General features: G+C 36.4%; 1 protein-coding gene across 11 annotated transcripts in view; it reads left to right on the top strand.

Annotated features, from left to right (window-relative positions):
* LOC310892228 (uncharacterized protein) overlaps nt 1–22,439 on the top strand; it is a 421,439-nt gene that overhangs the window by 195,155 nt on the left and 203,845 nt on the right. The window contains exon 7 of one of the 11 annotated variants that reach the window (XR_014577963.1): nt 5,520–5,593. The exons of 9 other annotated variants lie outside the window; for them this stretch is intronic. Coding sequence is in view for 1 of the 2 variants with exons in the window: in XM_083819691.1 (XP_083675817.1) it covers nt 19,541–19,648 (108 nt within the window). In the remaining variant the exon portion in view is untranslated. One more of the 11 variants, XM_083819691.1, reaches the window with a different exon arrangement.

Below are 22,439 nucleotides of genomic sequence, written 5' to 3'. Positions count from 1 at the left end.
CCCCTTATGCATAGTTGCCTAAAGGGGGGAAACTAAATTACATATACGTTCTAATGACCGACTGGCTATGCTTTTATTTATTTCTTAATAGCGGTTTGAGAACAAACAATGTGTTCTAAATTGTTGGTCTGTCTGTCTTTCTGCCTGCCTGGGCAGGAACGTTATGGCTTTCTTAATTCTCCTGTGTGATTTATCATCCCCAATTCATTGTTTTGCATAACTCTGCTCAAAATGAAGAAATGTCATTATTTTGCAGTGAAAAAGTTGTCATTTGCATAATGCCTGCCATTAATTATTGTGAGACTAATGCAGTTGTTGATATTTTTAGGGCACAGTGGTACATCCTGCACCTTGTATAATGTCATTCTGAAAACATTGGTAGTTAATAGGTGCCACAACACTGCACAAATGCAAGAAAGGAGGAGGAGAAGAAGAGGAAGGGCACATAATGGAACAGGCTGTGATCTTTACTTAGATTTTTCTTTTCCTGAAGTACATGGTGAGAGACAACTGTAAACAGAAGCAAGAGATAGGAAGCTGTGACACTAAAGAGAATGAGGGAATGAAGAAACAGAAACGTTCCCTTCTGCATATGTTAGTCAAGATGGACCTAACTAAAACTCTCTCATGCTGACGATCCCTGGAATTTGAGAAAACTTACGGTGGTATTTAATGACTGTTATCCCATAGCTGGCAGTCTTCCCCCTTGAAGTCTTTTGTGTTTTGGTTTTTTTTTAGTGGCTTATTTATTTTTACTTTGGAGTTTTTTTTATAATTTCATTTCAAATATATAAAGTGAAAGCCCCTGCATATACATAACAAATATTTTGTAATGTCCTTAGAGTCTATGAGGGGAGAGCAAAACAAACAGATCTGACCCCTATTAAGAATTTAATAAATCTAGTTACTGAAGTATAGTTCCTGATCTCATCTTTGCAGCTGTTCACTGCTATTTGAAAGTCTCTTGATTCAAGCCACCAGTGGTTGAAAAAAAATATCCTTGTCAAGTTAGGCTTGCACATTGCCAGAGGAAAACAGCTTTTTCATTACTTTTCATTGCAAAAGTAGTTGATTTGGCCCACAGATATTGGAAATGGGGAGACAGAAGAGCAGTCTTCTATAGATCTGTAAATTGAGAACATGGAATGAATTTTCCACTTCCTTTTCTGAGGACTTCCATTGCTCCCTAAGTAATTAAGAGAGCATGTTCTCTGAATAACATGTGCACGATAACTACAGTAACTATTAATAGTCAAGTGGAACAAATATAAGGGTCTCAGGTTGGCAGAGGCTTTCTCTCCTACATGTCTTGTCCAACTAGTACTGCAAATGCAGGATTGCTTGAATGCAATAGCCGTTCGTCTACCCCTTTTCTTTTTTCGTCCTTACTAAGAAAATATTGGTGAGTGGTGTCTGAGGCTGTGGTAGTGGTTGAATGTTAATGGAGAGAAATTAGTTCAGAAGGCCATAAAACATCAACAGAAACTATGGCTTTTGGTATATTTATTAGTAAATAAGAAGCCTTGCATCCTCTTGCCATTCTACACAATTACTAGGTCATCTTTGTTTGCTGACATATCTTAAAATGCCCGAAAGAGAAAACATGGCAGTTTACTCTTCAGATACTGCGATTCACTGCCTCCAGAGGGATGTTGTTTCTTCTCCTGTTTTCTGCCATTAGAATTAAAACAACAACAAAGAAAATTAAACCACAAAAGTTCAAATAATGCTTAAGAGTCTAACTGAAACCCACAAAGGGCAGGAAATTCATCTCCAAAGATTGCCAGTCTGTCCTCAGCTCACCCTATTGTCACAGACAACTGAAAGTTGTTCCTACAGTGGGTGATCTTACAGACCACAAATGCTGCAATACGTAGACGCAATAGGAAACACAATAGAAGAACAGAGACTGAGCTTTACTCTTGGTTTCTTGGCTTTTTTAGGTGTGAGACAGACTTCTCACGTACATTAGGGTAATTTTTTGTGTGTTTTTATGTACTTTGAGCACAAGTGCAGTGTATAAAGAATATTCCACAAAGTTGTAATTCATAGTTACGAACTACATCACAACCATAAATTGCAATCTTTGATATTACAGAAATACTCTATGTGTCAGTTATTGATATCTTATACCCATACCACTACCCCTTCTTGAGACTTTTTAGAAAAATATAGAATACCTCGTGTTGGCAAGAATCCTAGAGAATGCAAATCAGGAGGAGAAATTTCTGCAAAAGATTATAAGAACTAAGTGCCAAAACTTTGTCCCTCATCATACTGATAATTTGAGTATCTCCAAAGGCTTTGCAAATCTCAGAGCAATTAATCCTTAGAGCAGCTTTTTTCCAATTGACAGAATTAGATATACGGTGTGATCAGAAGGGGGTTCCTGTCCCTGCTATCCCATCCCTGTTGGAGAACTTTTATGCCATGGGTGAGCTGCAGGTCTGCTGGAAGAGCATGAATCCTCAGAGTGCTCCTCCTGTAGGGTAAATTTAGGAGATTCTTGGCACCCGTTAGAATGAAAAGATCTAAGTTGTCTTCCTGTCTTTGATAGAGACTTCCTGTGTGGTCACAAAAAAAGTCACATAATTTCTTTCATAATTTTCTTCAATGAGGAATTATAATCATTCCAGACATCTGAAGGTACATTGTAAGGATTAATTCATGAAGATTGTTGAGATATTCAGGCACTATACTGATGAGTACCACAGGAAAGCCAGAAACAAAAAGCCATCTTATTTCATGCAAGACTTGGATGCAACTCAGTAAACAAGGCTTGGGGCCACACACTGAACAGAGAGGATAAAAAAAGAATATTTGAATTAGTCTCATTCCCTGGATGCTATCCATTATACAGAACACAAAATATACAATCATAACATGGAAGATTGTATTGTGACACTACAGTTGTTGTGACAGACTTCATTTTGATATTTTCCTACTTTTGAGTGCTTTGCTTTGTGGCCTTAGTGTTTTTACTTATTTTTTAAAAGACATCTTTGGGTGTATCATGGACAGTAGACTATCTCCAGCTCCCACAGATATCACTCCATCATTGTGAATGTTGAACACCCATTTGAACCAAAGAGGGTATCACTGGTAACAAAATGAGATAGATGGTTTTCATCTCAGGAATGAACACTGCCACCTAGAATCCAAGCCAGCAAGGAAGAGCTGCTGTATCCGTATCACAAGTCTGAAAGAATGTCTTGTTCCTCAGACATTGCTCTTCCTGTTTCACTCTTAAGTCTTTGTCCTTAAAAGAGAGTTTAACTATAGTTGTACCTGGTAAGGATATTAATCAATATCTAGTAGGTTGACAGCGCAATGGTAAATCATCAGTTGTGGCCATAATCCATTCGCTCCATAAATTCATTTTAAAGCCAGAATCTCTGTGATCTACATGTTAGCTATGTCGGAGCTTAGCCGCTGGTATGTGTCAGATTGGTTCATTCTGCTGCTTAGAAAGTGGCAGACGAGCCTTCCTATTTCTTAGTGCAGGGTAATGTTTTCTGCTTTCAGATCCTTGTGTTTAATTGACCTGGTAGACCTTTCTGTTGAGATTTTGTCCAATTGCTTTTTGAAACCGTTTTTACTTTTGGCATTGAAAACATCCTGTGCCAGTGAATTCCACAGTTTAATTACATATTGTGTGAAAAAGTGCTTCCTTTTGTTTGCCTTAAACCTAGTACTTGATAACTTCTTTGGATGTTTCCTAGAAATATGTAATAAGAAATATGGAACCGTTATTAGCAGTTCACCTTGTTCTTGTTTGTTATGATTTTATAAAACTCATTTCTATTTTCCTCAATAATTTATTTTCCAGGGCAAAGAACCCAACTCTTTTTCATCTGTCCTTGCACAGAAGATTCTTCCATACATTTTTGCACTTTTCCATGTCTGTTTAGTTTGCTTATATCCTGTTTTGCACTGGGAGCTCAAGCTTACGTATAGTATCCAGTATATGAGTCTACTGTGGATTTATTAGAGGGCCATAATTATGTTTTTAGTTTTATTTTCTATTTCTTTCTTAATAATCCAGACTTTTTTTTTTTTTTTTAACCTTTATGATCAATGCTGAGTATTGAGCTGGTGCTTTCATAGGTATATCCACAAGGATTCCCTACTCTTTTTTCCTACGTAGTAACAGCTCATCTAGATCCTATTGTATGAATGTGAGGTCATTTTTCTATGAATATTGCTGTGTGTTATAATGGTTAAAATTCAAAAATTTTCTCTTAATTGTGTAGTATCTCAGTTTTACCAGGTCTTTTTTTTGGAACATTTCAGTTTTAGCTTTTGTTGTGCTATATTTTTTTGGTAAGAAGTGCAAATTTTGTTGCGTCACTAGTCTTCTTTCCCTAGCCATTTATGAAAATGTTGAACAGCATAAGTCTTCCTGCAAATTCTTATGGGACTCTGGTAGTAATCATCTTCCATTGTAAAAGCCGAATGTTTATTCCTCCCATTTATTGTGCATCTTTGAGACAGTTATTAATCTGAGAGGCTCTTTTCTCTTATGTCATGATAACTTTCTTTTAGAGTCTTTGGTGAGGTTTTTCAATTTTACTATTTTTTTTAGCAACTAGTACTACTTGAGTCTCTTCCACATATGCCTGTTCACTCCTCCTGGGAACTCTGTAAATTTGCAAAACAAGACTTCCTTCTACAAAAAGCTCATGTTGTATCTTCTCTGTTTTATCTGCCCAAGTGTCAGTTGTTATTTATTATATTTTTCTACCAGTCTCTATGTTGTAGATTATAGACTGATCTACATGGGTCTTCCTAAAGCCCTTTTTCCTTTTTTAATATTGCCAGTAAGTCGCTTTCTGTTATTTTGTTGTGCACTAATATTCTTTTGTTGCACTGATTATGTGCAAGAGTTATTAGTAAAGTTCTTTCATGTCTGATTTTCTTTAGAACTGTTAGATTAGAACCATTTTTTTTTTTGCATTGCATATTTTCTCAGACTTTTATAAACTTCTCCATAGGGAACACAAATACAATGAATTAATTTTGGATTTTTGTTCTGTGAACACTTTTTTCACCTCATCTGTTGGCCTTACAGATTCTGTGTAGAGTATTTGGAAAAGTTATTTATGGCTTTAGAAAGTTTTTCTTCAACATTTTTATGGGCGTGCTTTATTCTACATACTCAAAAAAAAATCTTCTGCATTAAATATGGCTTTCTCTTTTCAGATGGTAGCTTTTTACTTCTAGTAAAGATGCTCATAAAAAAATCCTGTTAGAGATTTTCTTTTTTCACAGGTGATTATGTATTTGTTTTGTGAATTCAGAGTAATGACTAGATTTGCGTTACTGTAGGACAACTTTAAAAGTTCCTGCATCCAGCGATATATCAAGCTTCTCCCCTGAGAATTTTGCCCCCTTGCAAAGGATTTTCATCTAAAGTGGCAATCGAATTATGACAGTTTACAATCTAGCATATTCAGGTAAATCAGAATGGCTTCTGGATTTCTGTAGTACCTTAGGCTGTAATTTTCTGTGCCTGCCAGACAAACTGCTGAGATGTTTCTCAAAATGATTGAGGTGGACGACTGGGGGTCAAGATTATTACAGCCACTCTAAGGTAAGGCTTTCCTTTTACTTGTAAGAGACCTGAATCTCTGATAACGTATCTTCTAACAGCAACATCTTAAAGCATTTTACTTCTAACGTTTTTTCAGTTTCCTTTTTACTACATGCCTTATTTTAAATATGATTTATTTTTTTTTCCGAAATTGCGTATTGCTGTAGTGGATTTTGCTGTTATTTTTTCAGTCCTATAGATAACTAATTCTACATGCATTATAATTACAGTATGGTTCTTTGATATGAACATGTTAAAGTAGGTTTAGTGTTTTACTTGCTTCTTCTTTCACAGGTTTTCTAACTAATTGTTGCTTCTCAAATCTTCTTTTTTACATTTCATAGTCATTGTCAGCGTTTTGGGAAGATGTTGCATAATATGATTCTAACACCTATCCCTTTCTATGTAGGCCTGGAATTGAAAAAACATTGTACTTCTTAATTTTAATCTATTCATTTTATTTATATATGCTTTCTTTAATTCCCAGCACCCGTCTCTCACCTGTGCATTTTACTCAGTCATTATTATGAAATGCAACACACAACATCTTCTCTAGCAGCTCAAGTTGTGTCATATATGTCTTTGAAAAATAGGTATTGCACTTCACTTAGCTCAGTCTTTAGACGTTCAGTTTTGTATTGCAGTGCTTACTTATTTGACCTGACTGTCTGTTTAGATGCTCTGCTTAAAGTGTATTTAGTCTATTGAGGCAGTGCTTTGCTATTCAGTACCTGAGTTTTGCCAACTTGTGTCCCTTATTATTATTATTATTATTATTATTTTTTTTTTTTACAAAGATAGAGTTCTCATGGCTTCATCCATAGATGATGCATCATTCTGACCTGCCCACAGTTCTGAACCTGGAGCCTTAAAATCTCTCACGTAGTCTTTTTAAGTGTGGTACATCTTGCTATAGTTGGAACCATTTTTTTTTTTAGGATTTTGTAGGATCTTAAGAAATCTTAAGCTAAACTTGTCTTCCCTTGAATGGAGACCAGCTGGGGAAAAAAAAAAAAGAAGAAAAGAGTGAGTTTAATGTAATATGTGACTTGCTGGCATCCTATTCAGACAGTCACTCACTCACTCAACCTGATATACAGCTGGGATCAGAAATTGTCAGATTGTGCTCAAGAAGTAGTTTTACTTTTGTTCTACGTATTGGCTGACATACTTCCCTGTCTTTTGGCCTGTCAAGAGTGCTGCCTCCCACAATCTTGGGGATGCCTCCACCCCAGAGGATGTACAAGACCTGGAAGCTCTCCCAGTAATACATTGTAAAAAATGTTTTAAATGGTTTTCAGAATACATCAGAATCGCAATTATCTGAAGAACATGGAAAGAACACTGAATAGAACTCGATAATCGCGTTTATGAGTAACCAAAATGCCCTGCATGCCCATGGATCTGTGGAAATAATTAGTAATAGAAGCAATTTACCATTTAATTAATAAATGACAAGGGGCAAAACCTTGTCTGGGTTCACTGAATTTGGATAATTGAGGCTCCACTGTATTTTAGAATCTGAAATATTAACTATTATTCTGTGTGCTTGAGATAATAATCATTTAAAAAATGTGCACATACCAGGATCTAAGTCTCGTTGTACTATTTCTGCAAAACAAGGTAGAATTTCATAATGCCCTATGTGCAGAGATTCGCTCTGCAAGAAAAGTTCATTTTTTTGTTTGTTTTTGTTTGCCTTTTTTTTCTTTTTGAAGTGTCCAGAATCTGTGTCTCTTAATATATAGGTCTGTCAATTTTGAATCTGTAACTACATTCAGATGCCAGTAAGGGATTTCACAGGGCAGCGAATAACCCCTCACCAAGAAAAGGAAGAACCAGTGCAGCATAACATCTTGAAACTGGTTCTTATCTCAGCAGTCCACAAAGCAATTTGAGATTGATGGAGATAACTTAAACTCTGTAATGAAATAAGAAAGAGATAAGAATTGGGCCCTGTTACAAATAGCCATTCAAAATATGCTGTAGCAAGTGAAAGGATGGGATTGAAGCTAGGGGTTCATGGGTTACAGTATATTCTAATGGTCTTAAATGCCATAAAGCACTGCTTCGGTACATCTTCAAATATCAGTAATTGAAAAAAGAGTTCCAGACTTCTGCCTTCCTCTGCTTTGCCTGTGTCTCTTGCCATTTTACATGTTTAACAACGCTTTCCTCTGAGTCATTGAAGCGGGATGGCAGAAGAACAAGGATTGAGCTCCTAAAAGGCAGTGGCCTTAGAATCACTCTCACACTGTCAAAATGCAATGTTCTTTCCTTCTCTTCTCTCTTTCATGTTGTTTGCTGCGTTCTGTATTTTCCTCCCTCAAATCTTGTCCATTCTGGCACTGGCCGGAGGGATGCTGCACAAGAGAATGGGTGTGGTCAAAAACAAGACCCAGCATTTCAATATGAAAGTAGAGAGAATGGGATGAGTCTAGTCTTATTCAGTTGGGCTAACTATTGCTAGAAAACTGTTGCTGGAAACATTGTTTTGTACCCAGGAGACTTACCTTAAATCGATTTAATTTGTACCATACTTTTCAAATATATGACAATTATCTGAGGACAGGTAGTCTTTGCAGAAGCTTAATTCCAGCCCCACCTAGATGTTTCATTCACAATGAATTGGAGGAACGAACAATTAAAACGTGCTATGAAGTTCTAGCTGTCAGCATTCTGTCTATTGCTTCTGAAGAGGTAAAAATAAAAACGGTCATTTCATTCAAGTTTTTATTGTGCGTGTGTCAAAAGTGTCACAGACTTTGGCATGTACAGAAGTCTCTGGTCAAGGAATCTGTTACCAGAAAGCAGGGAGGGTTGTGTCAGAAATGATGAGTTGGCACCATTCATGGTGGTAAGGGAAGCTTACTTATGCAATGAGCCACATCCTGCCCTCCTAACTCCATGAGTAGCTCTATTGAAGTCAATGGTAATTACATCTATTTAAATCAGTGGAACTACTTGCATCAATAAGATAAGTAGGATTTGGCCCAAAGGTTGGTTAATATCAATGTTTTTAATCTCTCGTTTTCATAAAAGCTATATTCATTCAGTAATATAAAGTGAGGTGAATAAAGAACATTCTGTGCTTTGAATAGTTTGGCATCATACGCAGATAGGGCATGTGATTAATACCATATTGTTGGCTTTGTTCTTTGCTTTTCAGTTGTGGCTGGCAATGTCCTTTTCATAATTGCTGATATCCCCTGAGCCTATATAATCACTCTCTCCAGCTTTTCTATGATGCCCTTAGATTTTTCCTGCACTAAGTGTAATAAGTTTCTGTATTCACTTATCCCCATAATGTGTTTCTGATGTACTACTCTGACGTGGTCAGAACTGACGTGGTACAATGTATTCACCTGACACAGTTTCCAACCCAGACACGTTACCCATATATCCATGTGCTTAACCATCACGCTGCAGAGTCATGCTCTGTGGTTGTATCTCTGGGAAAATCTGTGGAACTGCAGCACAGCGGTTCAGTCAGTGGTGTTAGATAGGAAATTTTGCTTGGATTTGAGAGAGTAGACTTGTTATCTCAAAATGATATAATTGGGGGCTAAATAATAAAAATGGAGAATTTCTGTTCTCATTGTAGACTTAGAAACATAGATGCCTTGTTGGAGCATGACAATCGTGATACTCTCTACTGAAAACAGCCAATATAAGATGCTATTATTAAAGTAGAATTATGATTCATGTAGAAATGTGACCCAGCAATCAAGTCTCTGAAGTTACATTCTGGTTTTGGTGTTGGTAAAATTAAATAGTTAAAGGTATAAGCCTCATGCTTTATATTTTTTTTCAGTAAGTAATATCTAGTGTATTTGTTTTCCTCCAGTGAATTTCCTGACAGTATTTAACTTCTTGGATGGCCGTTTGTTGTCACCAGGAAACTCCTTTTGTAAAGCAGACTGTAAGGACTGGTAGCTGTCTGTGCTATTTAGTGTGCATCAATGAAGTGAAAGCCTTACCACAATCAGAAAAGATTCATTAATGTGCCATGAAATTCTGCACTGCCTTCTCACAAGAGATTTCCGTTTTGTTAAACTCTCACTGATGTGACATTCAGGACCAGATTCTGCTTTCAAATAAATGTGAGGTCATTTGACTGACACTAAAATATTTTTACTGATGTAACAGCAGAATGCATAATTTATGACTACACATAAAGTGAGAAATACCGCCAATATTATAATTGTTACATAGGTAAACTTGCTTGAATTCATAGTAGTAATCCATTCATTGATTTATTAACATTAATTTTCATAAGAAAATTCAGAAAATCTCCCTACATATATACTCCATGGTGTTCCTTGGAAGACTCCATGGAATTTCCTCGAAGTTGTTAAAAATCTAAAGCCATGCAGCTCCCTACTTATACTGTAGGCGGTGTTGGTCCATATGTCACTATGGGTGCAATTTGCTCAGTTTTCCTGGATGTTTGAGGTACCTACTGGTACTACACAGAAAGGGGAGATAAGATTTGGATCAGCAGCCAAGGAATGTGAAGGATTCATCCTTGTGAAACCAGTAAACTATTACTCAAGTCTTTGCACAATGAAGTATTGTATGTGTTTACAGGTGCTGTAAATACTAGCCTTCTTGCAAGTTGCATCTTGAATTGTTTATCCAGCTACACTTATATTGATGACACACTTTAAAAGAATTCATAAAAGCAAATATATGATCGATCAATATTCTAAGAATATTTTTGATATGGATAGTACATATTATACGTTTTGTGGGCATATTACAGATGAATCTATAGGTTATTATAAATATCAGCTAGTTTGTTCCACTCAGTCCTTTATAAAACTTAATAAGCCATTTATTGAGCCCTTTATTGATCGTCTTCTGAATCTTCAAAAGTAGTCGTAGTAAGAGTATGATCACCTGGCCATGTAAGGAATTCACAGGTTCTGAGCTGAGAATAGAAGATGGACAGTCCAAATGCAAATTCTTCTTAATGTAGAATTGGACAGTAATGATGAAAACTCTTTTTAAATTACACTGCTGTCTAAGCGTTTCTTCTAATCAATTGTTGTAGAGCATATTTTTAAGCAATCACGTCTGAAAAGATTCTCACTTGTAGATACGTACAGAAATCTCAAGAAGGCAAATTAGTTTTAATTCTGAGCAGCTGAAAATTCAGTAGCACTGTGCTCTAGTAAAAGCTTGGAAAGATTGATATGCCTGAGAATACTGTCTTTTAAAATTAGCATCTTCTAGACTGGTGGAAAGCCAAAGGATTCTGATTCTGTTGTTACATTTATCCATTATCAATTTTCCTCATATTTCTGAGGAGTTCAGAATATGGCCCCAATATTTCTGAGGAGATCAGAGTTTGTGAGTGAAAGACAGAACTGGTATATGCTGTTTTCCTGTTCATTGCTTTGTCAATATGACTGGTTTTAATTCTTAAGAACATAGGTAGCTATATAGACATCCAGTTGAGTCTGTCCAAAATGAGGTTTTCTTGCTGAGGCTTTGGTTTTCTAGGCTTTGAAGCCTGAATGAAATTATTATTGTTTTATCTCTTTCTGTGCTGAAATTGTGACTGTTTCTAGTTCATATTTGTACCAAACAAAGGGAAATAATGGAAAGATGTTTAGGAATTATATCATTATTTTATATTTGTTTGTAAACAACCATACTTTTTGGAATTTAAGTTAGGGTAGGCAAGAGGAGCTTCATGTTAGTATTAATGATGTAAATCAGTTGGGTAGTATCTGTTCATTCACATGTTGGAATTTCAGAAGAGTCTGTTAGCCTAGAAAAATAAATCTCGTTGAATGGGTGCAGAAAATCATTACTTCTTTCCCTGACTTATTTACATCAGATGGATAAAAGAGTTGTTAGGCTTTGTTGAAATGCAGAATGAAGATTTGATTTCAGTAATGTAAAGCAAGGTGACATGTCAAGAGATACACAGAACTGATGCGTATAGATTATGGTGACCTGAGTATCAGTCTCCAGCAGCTATCATAAACAAAGTACACGATAAAGGATGTGACTTTTGCTGCTCATGATGGTGTTCAGTATGCTTTTATGTATACTCAATCTTCTACCTGTTAAGCTTACAGGACCTACAGGCAAGCTTTATATTTCTGAACAGGACCAAGTCAAATAAAGCTATGCACAGGGAAATATTTCAATACATTTTGAAGTAACTTAGTATCTGAAAAGAAAATTTCATAGAATCATTGAGGTCAGAAGGGATCAATGTAGATTATCTACTCTAATTCTGCTGTTCAATGCAGCATCACCTAGAGCATGTTGCTCAGCGTTTGTGTCCTGTTAAATTTTTAATAGCGCCGAGGATGGAGACTCCCCAGTCGCTCTGAGCAACCATCCAGTGTTTGACCACCCTCACAGTCAAAAGTTTTTTTCTCATGTTTAAGAGGAATTTCCTGCATTTCAGTTTGTGCTTGTTTTCTGTTGTTCTTTCACTGGATAGCTTGGAGAAGGGCTTGGCTGTCTTCTTTACTTCCCCACATCAGGTATTTTCTACACATGGATAAGGTTCCACTTGAGTCTTCAACATAACTTCTCAGGATAATTATCCACAAAAACCCTACTCGGTATCTTTTCAGTGCTTACTGCAGAAAGGAAGATACTTTTCTTTCATTGTGAAATGAGGCAAGTGATTTGTAACGTTTCTCTAAGAAAGCTGGGATGATCAGTTTAAGTTAATAGTGATAGGATTAAGATAGTTTCCTAAAGTTTTTGCCAGCATTTTATTTGTTGACGCAATTCATTATTTTGGTCAAGATGATCTACAGAGCTAAACAACTGGTTTCTGCTGGCTTCCAAAGAGAAATAAGGCTGTTTTTTTCAGTATTCAAAGAACCACAGATTATTTGAGGACAATAAAGAACTAGAACATCCTGAAAAGATGCATCAAACTCAGTGCTAAAGCCCTGGAGCATAGCCATTTGGGAAGGTCTTTTATAATATTTTGAAATTCATTTGCTGATATCTCAGTTTCAAGAGTTTATTTTGTTCTTCAGTCATCTATAGTACTTGGGAGCGCTTTAAAACAAAACACAAAAAACCACACCTCTATGCATTGTGCTAAGCTAGGCATTCCTGCAGCCTTCAAATTTTAGTACAGATTTGTTGTTTCTTTTACTGAATTTTCCAAGTTAGAATTCTATCCTTCTGCTATGGGTTAAATAGTTGAGATATTGCTGTAATGTCATATTTCAGGAAGATACTGCCTACTGTCTTTCCAAATTTTAATTGCTGTTGGCAAAATAGGAGAGCTTCTTTTGTGTAGAGAGACGATAATGGGACCAAACTGTACTTGTATATATACAACTTAAGTTTTTGTTTGTTAGAAAGCACTATTGATCAGTTGTTGCTGATGAGATTTCAGTCTTTTCTAAGAAGAACTGCTAAACAGACTTGGTTGGTTTACAATGTGCATGTCATTCTTTGAGTTTGTCCTACTAAACTTGACAAAATATTTCCTTTTTATAATTTTTCATTACTGTTTGCCTGTTGAGAAATTGAACAATTATTTTCTTTCTTTTCATCTTTAAGTAAGCATTGTTGTCTCTGAAATTTTGATTGTACTTTTTAGTGTGTGGCCTGGATATTTTACTTGCTTTAGGTCCAATATATCTGGGGCAGCTTCAGATTTGTTGAGATTAATCAGGAATTGGGTGTTTACCACTTTGTCTTAGGTGGTCTCATCAATAAGGCCTAGTATGTGCATAGATTTTATACTAATATAATTGATCTGATTAAAAGGATTGATGTTTCTACTGAAGCAATTATACTAGATCAACTTAATGCATGGATATAGTTATACTAATACAAGATTGAGTCATATACCTTTTCGACTGCATCAGCATGAAATTACATGACTAGTTTGTTGCGGCAAGGATAGGCCTTAAGTTTTTATATTTTAATTTATTTGGAAGCAAAGGGTTACTTTATATAGTTTGAATTTTAACATACCATTAAATCTTCTCCAAGAAATAACACAGTATGTTTAAGATCATGGATACCAATTAGGAAATCTAATGGAAGGATTCCTAAGGAGCGATACATGTATGTCAGATATTAAGATATATTGGCAGACAATGCGCCAGGATTTGAGAGGTATTTATGTATTAACATCGCTGTTCTCCTTGAAGCAATAGAAGATGTATTAGACATTTGTCCCAGCCTATATTTTTTAGTACATTGTATACAGAGAAAGGTAGATGCATTTCTTGAACTCTGGTAATATTCACTCTCTGTCAAAAGAAGGAGGGAGTTTGCATTAAACAGATTCCTTTTATGTTCTACCTACAGAATTTCAAAGAATGCTGAACAAATGAGGTAGGAGTTTGTACTTTTGTGCATCAAAGAAATGCTTAAATAGTTTCTTATATGTATAAAGGTACAATGTAAGGCACAGTTTCTCAAAGAGAAACTATATTCTGTAATCAATCTGTTGCCACCTCAATAATTAAATAATACTTTTCAATTTGGAGATGCTCTTAAACATGCTAAAACTGTAAAATATCCTGCTGAGAAAAAAATGAATGGACTGTTTGCTAAATGGTCACTACTAAGAATAGCATAAATGTAGGCTCATTACAGTTATCACAAGATTGTTATTTTTAGCCGTATGGTAGTATTTTCGTAATAGATCCTACCAGACTGGTGGTGGTCAGATAATACAGAAGTTAACTAAAAATCCTTTCTCTTCTTTTTCAAATTAGCATTTTATTTCTAGGTAGATAAACTTTTCAAGTACTGTCGATGTCATGTTACTACATGCATTGTGCTGATCAGTTAAAAAAATAGCAATTTAAGAGGAAAGAATGGTATTTTTTAAAATTTAAAATGCTTACGTCAGTCATCAGTGGGTAAGGAATAACTTTAACAGTGAGGAAAGTATGAACTGAGTTTTGTTCAATAGCTGCAGTTGATTTTAATGATCAAGAATTTGGAATATTATGATCAAACAGAAATTAAGTGAAGATATGTAGAAAATTTTGTCTACACAGAAAATAGATACATATTATATTTAAAAGCCTTCTTCTCTGTAGATTATCCAAAAACCCTTTCAAATGGACCATCTAATACCTGTTAAACATTAAATTACTGCAGGACCAGTTTCCAAATATTATCAAGTGGATGAAAGAATAATTATCCAGAATTCTTTGATTTAGGAAGTAGTATTTCTGTTTTAATTAGCCAATGCAATCTTGACATAAAAAGTTTTTTTAAGGGTGTTTTTTTTCTTCCTGGTACTGAGTTGCAGGATTTTAGAACTTTGTGGTTTTTAAATATACCCTAATATTTTATTTTTATTTTTTTTTTGTCCACGAAGTATATTGTCAATATACTTACTGTGTGGATTTTTATGTAGACTTTCTTAGACCTGAATACAGTTTTTTACACCTGTAAAAAGAGAAGATATGTTGTGTGGTCAATTTTGAAGTTTTTCGGTCTTATGGGTAAGGTTGCCTTTTTCAACTGCCCTTCATACCCAGTAGGTATGATACTCTGTAGTCTATATATCCAATAGGTTTTGGACCAGGGTTTCCTACTCCCTTCAGAGAGCCCAGAGGTAACATATTGAATTGACAGTTCATTTTCCCTGTGTTACGAGTAACTGGAAACCCAAAATATAGCTTCTCCAATGAGAGAAACAGATGTCCCCGGTGACTGTGTTGCTTAGCTTTGTTGTTATCTTGTGCAACCTCCTCCTCCAACACACCTGTGAGATGATAGGATGTGAATGAATAAAGTACTGAATTAAGACGTGAAGATCATCCAGTGGACACATGCTATAATCTGTTTCCATAACTAGCCTAATGCAGGCTTTATCACATTACAACATCACAGAGACCTTAGTATCAGAGACTAAAGTTCAGTCAACTCCTTTTGCAGCTCTAATAGACTTAGCAGAAGCCTAGCTAGCAGGAAAAAAGGTTGAGATGGACCTAGCTCCGACCGCAGTGACGGGAGAGACCAACTGGAACCCTGCCTAGTGACGTGGGGAAGCGTGGCACGCTGGTTTCTGCTAACAAGAAGGTGAATACCCGTGTTTATCCTCTGGTAATTTGGGAGAATACTGTTTATTCTTAAGGCCCAGGGAAGCACACTACTAATGTTTGGACTTAAAACTGCCAGATTGACCTGGATCTGGAGTCACACCTTGTTCTTTCCCTCTAGAGGATTGTCTCCTGAACTGGTACAGGGTGACTCAACTCTGGCCTCTTTAATGAATAGCCTGAGGGAAACTGCTAGTGGTACCAACGGGGAATCGGGCTGCAGACAGGCTGGCAGTGATTTCACAGCTGTGCCAAGTGAGCTTACACAGAAAAACTCTAGGCAAAATAACAGTCAAAATTGTTACTGCTTGCAAATCTACGGCAACAGACTAATGTAAAGGGAACCAATTATATACAGTCCTATTTAGAAGGCAGCCTACTGAATAATAAACCTTTCTACAGCCAGCAAGGCATATTCATTTAATTGTTTATGATTTTCTTTGTGTATGTGTCTTCATTTATGTTGTGTATGCTGCATATGTTTATATTTATACAAATCTTACTGTTGAACAGAAGCCTACTGTAAGTATGCATATTTTTGGGTATACCCGTATGTGTGTTTATATATGCCTGTATATTTGTGTGCACGCACGCGTGTGTGTGTATATATATGTCTGTGTGTATGAGAAACAGATGCACTGTAGGCAGATAAAGCAGATAAATATAGATTCAAATAGAAGCATAAGCCTATAAATATAGGCACTATATAGAGTGAAAGCAAGCAGATCAGCACACTTTTATTATTACTTTCATTCTGTATGATAAACGAATAGCTGACATTGAAATGACTGGGGAGATGACACTGTTGGCTTTCAGCAAACGTAGTAAAAAGGTAAAGAAACTTTTATTTCCAATATGAGCAGCAATTAAGACAGAAGATTTACCATCTTTAATTATTTGCTTAATGCAAGCTATTGTTTAGTTTCTTTCAGGATTGAAGACAGAATGAAAACAGCATAACATTTCTAATTTTACCTTAAAATAAGTAAATAAAATAAAAATCCTGACCCACAGTCTGAGAAAGTGCAACCTCTAGTTTCTGTTTTTACAATAAGCCTCACACACCATCTTTGTCAACTTTCTGCTGCTGCTGTACCCAGATGAACTTCTGTGGCAGAATATTGGGAAAAACATTTAAGTTCACAACAAAATTAACTTAAATAGTTTGTGTGTGTGTATGTATGTACCTTAGCCTTCTGTCTGCAAATTTCTGATGCCAGTTTTTGCAGTCAGCTTTCTCTCTGTTGTAGCAATTTCACTTTGGCCAATCCATAGCTGTAATATAGGTAGTTAGAGTCAGGAAGGTCTTAATCCCATTAGAAATGAAGAAAACCACTGTAGCTATTCTGGGTGACCTGGAAAGCCTTTATTATTATTATTATTATATAACATTTTGATGAGGGTGATCAGAGAAATCAGCAGCTGAGAGTTTGGCATTCTGTTTTCAGCTCTGTCACTTGCTTAGCTTGGGATCTTACACAAATTGTGTACTTATTTCCCCATTTGTAAGTGGAATGGATAATAATTATGTCACAGGGTTGGGTAACTGAATAATATCTTATTTTGTTAAAAGGTCTCACGATTTCATTGGAACTACTCATGGAACAAGGTGCTTAATATGTGTGCATCTTTTTTTACAAGGTGCTCTGACAGTCTTGGGGAAAAATGAAGATATAATGGTACAAAAGACTGTTACTGCTGCTCTGTATTGTGTTACAAATTATTCACTTATTTTTAATTTATTTACTTGTTTTCAAAATATGTCATTAGCTGATGAGTATTGTCAAGTTTCTGTATTCCGAACGACTCTCTGCAAAGCAGGAGAGAGGTAAATGCCACTGTGTATGCACACTCAGACCAGCAATACTCAATAAGACAAAACATAACCAAAGACAGAAAATTAAAATGTCAAGTGGTGGAAGCCTTGCTGTCATATTCAGCTCATGTAACTCTCGCTTTCTTATACTATCTAGTCTGAGCTAATTTCCTCATTGGATAAAAAGAGAAAGGCAGCTTAGAGCATCTTAGAGCATCCTGAACTTGTTGCACAGTTTGCTGCAAGCTATTTCTTATTCAGCTTTCCTATTTTGGTGCCTGAAAATAAGCTCTTCCAGGTATATTTTAACATTTAGATATCCAGGGTAGACCCCAATTTCCAGCCACCTAGGTGCTTTAAAAAAAAAAAAAAAAAATGATCTTGGAGTCATGTGAAGTACCCTGTGAAGGTGCTTTTTTTTTTGCTGTACATATTGAGGTACTTGAATTAAAAACAAATAGGAGTCTGGGGTCATACAGATATGAACAATGAGAACCTCTGGGGAAATCTGTAACTGCTGATACAGTAGGCATTCGCACTTTTGCATTTCCTTGAGCTAGTAGAGCCATTTTGTAAAGCAGGGCCTTGCAGTCTTCGTCGAGGTACTACTGCTAGAGGTGACGGTGGCAGAAGCAGCAGCTCTCTCCTCTGGGCTGGAGGAGGTGTTCAGCTGTTCCAGCAGTCTTCATGTGCAGTGGGGTACTGCCTTGCGCTCTGCAGTTTGAGGGCTCCTCCGACTTGTGACCTACCCTTTGTCTGCACGTCCCTGAGTCACTCAGACCTCTGTAGGATCAAACCTGTAGAGTGTAGGGCTGATATTTGAGAGGTATGAGGTGAATGAATGTGATAAAGTACAGTACTTCAAAGATTAACAAACATCATCTATCCTGTAAACTCCTTTGGGTCTCTTCTAGTCTCTTCATAGTCTGCTACATAACAGCCAGAATAGCTTCAAAATAGGATTTTGCATTTAGGGACCAAAACAAATTTTTAAGGTTTGTTGGACAGGTATTATATTGTGCCCCCAGTTACTGTATGGTCTTTTGAAAATCTCATAGGGAATATGTGGTAGGGAAGTTATGCTATCCCTGAAAGCATTCACTGTGACTTCTGAATTTTGTCTTCTGTATCCCTTCTCCTTTCTCTCCCTAATTCTGTTACATTAATAATTCCTTGCCATATTAAATTATAACAGTAGATTACATTTGCAGTAGGGAAAATAAATTCAAATATATAGATAAATATTTGCACATGATCTCAGTCCTTGTATGTACTGATTTTAGTCTGGATCGGGTCATTGCAGCTGAGTTACAGAGTCTTGAAAAATGAGGTTTATTATGGAAACACTGACATAATCTCACTTCTTTTGGTTTTGGCAGACATGGCAATAATATCCAGAGACCATTTTTCTGACACTAAGTTCTTTGCTAGTCTCCTTGGACTTTGCTTTCTGAGTCTTTGCCAATTTTACTGCCATTCATTTCAACTAAAACTGTCTCGGAAATATGTTGGTCTGCAGGAACCATTAGGAAATACACCATTACACATGTTTAGTTGGCTGGTTGGGAGGTGGGGAAAATTTAGTAACTTTTGCTGTGTCATAGTCATTTCCAAAATGGAGGAGTCCTAAAGGTTCATGTGAAACAGCAGCCTATAGGAAAAAAATCAAAGTAAATTGCCAAGAAAAGCATATTTGTTGCGAGTTTCTTTCATTGCAAGGAAAATCATGTTGCAAGAGGTCTGCAAAAGGTTTATTGATTCTTTAATTAGCAGGAAGAGTTGGCAAGCATCTCTAATGTATTTATTTTTTGTCTCTATCATTTTAATATTTTTTATTATTCATTTTGCCATTAAAAGCCCATGGCAACCTAGCACCGGGCTTATCTCCTCCTACAGTCATTAAAAAGACAGAAATTGTACTGAGAAACATTAAGTTTTCATGCAAAATCATGAAATTCTAGAGTAATAACTTGTTTATAACCTTAGTCTCTCCCTTATGATACAGTCTTTACTGAGAGGTCACATTGCTTTTCAGCAAATACAGAGCTATGGAATCTTTGATACATGCAAATGGCATCTGCAATTAATGTGTTTCTCTTATCAACAAACAACAAAAAAATCCCAAGCTCCAACCAGCTACCTCGCATAGTGACAAATAAGCCTACTTTGCAGGTATGTTGTGTTGTAGGGAGAACATGTATCAGAAGTTAAAAACTGTTACATACCCTGATGCAAAAAAGACAGTTTGTTAGCACTAACAAAATTTATGTTTTGATTTTCTGACCTAAGTTTGTGTACATGATGCCCTTTGTAAAATATTTAGTAGGATTTCATAACTGTGTAGACTTTTTAGAACTATAATGTTTTCATCGTAATAGAAAACTTATTCTTGAAACTTGAAACTAGCCAATATTGGCTTTATAAGCTATGAGTCCGTTCATGTTTTCAATTTTTAATGCTTTATACTATAGATAGTTTAATCTCTTTTTTACACATTTCTTTTAAGTCTCTGGATGTTCTTCTTTTCACATTCCCTACGTGCAAAACAGATGAACTTTTGTTTATTCAAGATCTCATGGAATTGCATATGAGGTAAACATTAAGAATAGAAAATTTGCACAGCAGTTTCCAACATTTTTGAGTGATTGAAGGCAAGATGATTTTAATGGAAACTTTTGTCAGCTTGATAGCCCCTGAAGTACAATGTACATGAGAACTGAACTCCATAATTTCTGTCCCCATATTTTTATTGGATTCTGATCTCTGTCTTAGCCTGTTATGTGCAGTCCATTGCTGGATGCTTAAAATCTAACATTTAGACTAGTGCTTAAATATATGTCTACTCCGGTTGTTGGTTAAACAAGCATAGCACTGTTGGAACTGCTCTTATTGACATGACAGCTTGCTTTGCCCTAGTTGGCATTTCTTTATTTTCTCTGTGTATCTCTTTTATATAACATCCCATGAGATTAATACATTTTAAGCTTCTACACTGCATCCCTGACGAGGACATTTACAACTTGTGAACTAACTTTAAGTGTATTAATTGATGCTGAAACATTCCTCTTCACATGCAGTCTTTTCAGAAGAAAGAAGGTTAGGAAATATTTTTTATTTTCTGAGTCTGTTCTATAGATCAGTCTTCCTGAGATACTTATCATGTATAGCATCACTCAAAGTTTGATTGTTAGGCATAATTTCTAATGTCACCATGAGAGTCAGGGAGAGTTTATCTCTTCTCTGTCTCATTTCTTTCTCCCAGTATGTCTGAACACATTTTTTTGTTGGCCTGACCTGTTACTAAAGAGTGCTAAATTGAGATTGCACACCCAGGTCCCTCTTTATGAACACCTTACTCTTTTCCTTTAAGGATCAGTTTCATTTTAGGACAAATCAGACTAGTTAGGCCACACATGACTTTGTGTGTAAAACATTTCTGGGGTTATTTCAATGCAATTTCAGTTTTGTACAAACAAAATGAATAAGCATGTGTGAGACAGAGAATTACTATTTTCCTTTTCTCTCTAACCTAAAATCCCAACAGAGATTCTGAATGCATGCCAGCTGGTAGTATCATAGTTAATGTTAGTAGATGTGGATCTGCAGAAAAAAAATCAACAAAACAGTCAGAAACATTGTATACACATGGAATTTCCTTAAAACAGGATCTACCTTTTTTATAATGTCATTTTTTTTTTGTTTTGTTTGCTTGACCTGCAAACAAAAGCGTGTTGTCTATTATACAGAGCTTGAAGAAAGCAACATGGGGGATGCATGTCTTCTGGCAAAGATGATAATGCAAAGGAAGCTTTAAGGGCATTGATAGCTGCTGGTTTGGCTTTTTGATTTTGGTTAGTTGTTTTCTTGTAATCAGCATGCTCTTTTTTTCTGCCACTGGGCTAGATGTCTGCTGTGGCATTTAGTAAACCTACTACTTTTAGTCTTTCAGTCTTTAAGTGTGCTTTAGAAACTATTAAAAACCTCTACAATCACATCAACATTGTTAGCAAAATCCCCAACCTAATATGAATAAGTGGCATCTAACAGGCCAGTGTCATGCCAGCCTGGCAGTGTTTCCTTGCTTTGTAGGACCTAGAATTAAGTGGGAGCAGGCAGAACTTGGAAACCCTTGTCTTACCTTGGAGGCAAAGGATTCAGGGCATTCACTTGTGGGAATGAGAGAATTTCACCTTATTGACTGAATATGGTTTTCATTATAGAGCTAAGGGTGTGCTGATGTCTAAATTGAGGGCTCCAGGTGTGTGCTTGCTCAGCGGAGAGTGAGCAAAATAGGTTGTGTTCCCTGTTGCCATTCTCTGATTCCCATGCTACTACCTAACATATCAAAAGATGCAGGGCTTTAGATGACATACTGTGCATACTGCCTATGACTTCAGTGCTCCTACAAGCCTGCAGATCCTGAAGGAATAAGTCAAAAGTTGATGTAGAATAGTAATTAAAAAAGATTTTTCTTAGTGCTAACCCTCGTGGCTGAATAAGAGCTTCCTGTGCATCTTCATAGTGAGCACAGGAAGTGCCACAATGACATAAGTATATATTGTTCTGAAGTTTCTAATGAGATTTGGGCAGTGGGTGTGGGAGGGAAACCCTGCTTTTGGCTGGAGGGGTTAGTGGCTCTTGTTGAGCATCTGTGCTGCCAGAGACCTGGCGAAGGGCACCAAAACGATGAGGCTGGGAAAAGCCTGTTTGGTTCAGAAAGGCGTATTTCTGTTCCCAGATGTTTCGGTCCCCTCTTTCCATGGCTCCACTCCTCACCTGTCCTTAAATCCCCATCTTGTCCCTCTGTCTTTCTTCGTGTGCGTCTCTCCCTCAGAGCTCTGAATTCATTATATGGAGTAGTGTAAATCAATAGTAAATGCTAGCCGCCCACTCGGTACTCAGTTACGCAATATCACATACCGTGTACACAGAGACAAAAAGGGAAAAAAGCACACACAGGCTT

Source organism: Anser anser (genome assembly GCF_964211835.1).
Source record: "Anser anser genome assembly, chromosome: 1".
Lineage (NCBI taxonomy): Eukaryota > Metazoa > Chordata > Aves > Anseriformes > Anatidae > Anser > Anser anser.
Note: the sequence above shows the minus strand (reverse complement) of the source record. Positions and strands in the feature narration are given on the sequence as shown.